The following is a 3,330-nucleotide window of genomic DNA, read 5'->3' as shown; positions in this document are numbered from 1 at the left end:
CGTGTGACCTATACATCATGGGTACGAGCCGTGGAAGCAGCCACTAACGCTTGCATTAGGGTAGATTGTCTACATCACACCCCTTGGGATGTAGCCATTCCCCGGATCCTGCGTGAACGCGGATGCTTTGTACAACGGGCTGCCCTTTTTACTAGCTTATTACAAAATTAGAACGGGTCGATTCCCTCCGTTGAAGTGCTGGTTGTGGTGTAGAAAATGCATTATATTTTCTTAGTTCACCATCAATCTTAGTTTGCATCAATTTCAAGAGGACAAACGAAGTTACTTTCTGCAGCTATAGAAATTAGAATAGGCATTTCAGCAAAAACCCACTTCCAGAAGTCATCCACCCACACTAACAGCTAGATAAAATGCTCTAATAGCCTGCAAATTCTTAGAACTAATTTTCTTTTTTGTCATAGTGTTTGGGACCCAAAAATAAAATCTGCAATCAACCAAAAGAGCAAGCAGTAAACAAGAAGTTAGAGTAAGCAGTCACTCCTATATCGTATACACCTACTTCTAGGAAAATCCTGGTCTTGCCCTCAACTTTGTATAATAAATCCATAAGCACACCAAAAGATAAACTACAATAGTTACAAATAGAAAAGGAAAAAGAGAATCCGAAATTATTGTACTATCTTTCAAGAAAAGTGTGATCAAAACAACAATTCTATCTTGTTCTCCAATTATGTATTACGCTCCTTTTTGAGTAAGAAGCTACAATCAGAAATGACCTGGCTCTAAGAAATTTCAAGCAACTACTATTTAGTACGCTGCAGTCCCAAATAAGTTGGGGTCGGCTATATGAATCCTCACTGACCTTGTTACTCCATTTAAACTCATCTTAGGCCAATATGCTCTAAGAAATTTAGAGCAATTTATGAAATTTTTCTCCCTATAAATCTACGGAATCTAAACAAATGAAAAATCCTAAATGATACTAACTGGAATTCCTAGTTTGCAATCCACCAAGTGAGAATCTTCCTGATGGAACAATCCAGTAATCAACCCTGTACAAGCAATTAACTATTAGCATACACAATAAGTTCACAAACAGTAGAGTTGCAACTTTTATAGAACCAAGAATTACCTCTTTTTTGGTCTACTATAGCTATTTGTCACTAGGAGCAACATGATGATAAGAACCAAATTTATTTCCAGACCAGTCTGGCTGTTGCGCCCCCATATTATACTGATGATGAAACCCATGTCCATGTCCTGACATTCCCATCATAGGCATTGGCACCATTTGTGGGGGATACATCATTGGCATTGGCATAGGCATTTGCATTTGTACATGACCATTACCATTATGACCATTACTGTTATAACCGCTACTGTTATGGCCATTACTATTAGGGCCATTACCACCGGACTGCTGCAAACTCTGTGGCACGGGTGTGGACGCGAATAAATGATCGGAAGAAGTGGGCCCCTCATCTGACAGCCCTTGCATTCTCTTCAAGTACAACCTATACTTCTGCAAATGACTCGCAACATTTTCCCGCGTTAATCCTTCCACGTTCATTAACTGCATAATCGTCTTTGGCACCGCATTCTTTATCCCTAAATGAGCTACCACGTCCACGAATCTCTTGTGCAGCTGCGGCGTCCACACGAGCCGCGGCCGCTTGTTCAGCGTCTTAGACGCTGAATTATTATTACTATCATCTCCTCCTCCACAATTCTCATTCCTCATTAATGCTGAATCCGCGTCTAACATCTCTGGATCAATCCTTCGGGTCTTCCTCGGATCCAATCCATTTTCCGTCGGATCCGTTTCCGGTGAGGACAAAATGTGTAATTGTTGCAACGGTCCGCTGCCGCGGAGAGACGAAAACGTGCTCTCCGAAGCGCGATTGACGTCGGACAACGTCTTCGCCGGCTCCGGCGAGATTTTGAACGCCGACGCGAGTTCCGGCGGGATTAACGCCTGAGATAACGGCGTTAGATCTTCGAGACTCGGAAGTCCTTCTTCCCACTCGAGAACACGGTTTTCGTCTCCAGTGAAAGCATCACCGTCGGTGATTTTTACTTCTTCGCCCATAGAACTTCTTACAATTTTTTCTTTTTTTTATTACAATTTTTTTTAAAAAAATTCAAGTTAATGAAATCTTCCGTGATTTCAGTAGAGGATTGGATCAGAGAAATTGAGGATTTTCCGGAAATTTTCACCGGCGAGAAGAAGACGGTGGGGTAGATGAAAGGGGGTGGGGTATGGGGCGGTGGAAAATAGGGAATAAATAAAGGGGAAAAGGTGTGAGAAAAAGTGCATATCTGATTCTAAATTGGCCCAGTAAGATTGCCAGCGTGGATAGCTTAGCTTAGATATTTTTTCTATCTTAGAATCTTATGAAATATCTCTCTCGCTTTCTTTGTGTTAGGGTGCGTCCTCTTTTTTCTTAGTTTAGTGCTCCATTCCTCTCAAAATTTATATGTCATGTACAAATTTCGAGAGTCAAATAAAATTTTGATTATAATTTTTATAAGTTTTTAATATTTTAAATTGTAAAATATTATGACTACAATATTTTTTACGTAATTTTTAAATATATAAATTTTATTTCAAAAATTTTAAAAATTTTATGTCTGAATGAGCCACGTAAATTGAGACACAAATAGAGTATGTGTATGTACTTTACATGTAAAAACATTTTGTGCTTTTCATGGGCCTTTTGCAAGAATTATAGTAATTGTCTGAAACACAATCTTATTTATGATTAGAAAATTCTGGCCAAGGGTGTTTGTCGGTTGGTACTATGATATTTTGGTTTGCTATTTTTAGTATTCGGTTTCTCAAAATACTATACCATACTACTATAAATCCGGTAAAAACCGACCAAAAAATCCGACCAACGTTGGTCGGTAATGGCAAAAAACGGACCAAAACGCGACCATTTACGTGTGGATGATATTTTTTGTGGCCGGAAAGGAATACCGACCAAAGTTGGTCGGAAATTACCGACCAATTTTGGTTGGTCAATTAAATTCAAAAAAAAACATTGCAAAAAAAAACCGACCAAAGTTGGTCGGTTTGTTTCGATCAAAGTTGGTCGGTATTTTAATTATGTAATAAAAAGATTCACCATCTAAGAATCGAATCGGGGTCTGTACTGTGGCAGGATACTATTCTACCACTAGACCATTGGTACATTTTGTTTTAAGACTGTCTTTTATTTGATTTATACTCTTTAATTGTATTTTCGCACGAAAATAACCGACCAAAGTTGGTCGATTTTATTAAAAAGTAAAATTACCGACCAAAGTTGGTCGGTTTTTTTAAATGACCCGCCGAATTAACCGACCAATTTTGGTCGGTTTCTTGAA

General features: G+C 38.8%; 1 protein-coding gene across 1 annotated transcript; it reads right to left on the bottom strand.

The window, feature by feature from the left end:
* Nucleotides 1–523: 523 nt before the first annotated feature.
* On the bottom strand, nucleotides 524–2,292 carry LOC107821427 (transcription factor PCL1-like). The gene is made up of 2 exons (XM_016647862.2): nucleotides 1,094–2,292; nucleotides 524–1,013 (listed from the first exon to the last, which is right to left on the bottom strand). The coding sequence occupies exon 1, from the start codon at nucleotides 2,048–2,050 to the stop codon at nucleotides 1,115–1,117; it is 936 nt and encodes a 311-aa protein (XP_016503348.1). The 5' UTR covers nucleotides 2,051–2,292; the 3' UTR covers nucleotides 524–1,013; nucleotides 1,094–1,114.
* Between the last annotated feature and the right edge of the window lie 1,038 nt (nucleotides 2,293–3,330).

The sequence above is a fragment of the Nicotiana tabacum genome, chromosome 17, assembly GCF_000715075.1.
Source record: "Nicotiana tabacum cultivar K326 chromosome 17, ASM71507v2, whole genome shotgun sequence".
NCBI lineage: Eukaryota > Viridiplantae > Streptophyta > Magnoliopsida > Solanales > Solanaceae > Nicotiana > Nicotiana tabacum.
This window is presented reverse-complemented; position numbering and strand designations above follow the sequence as displayed.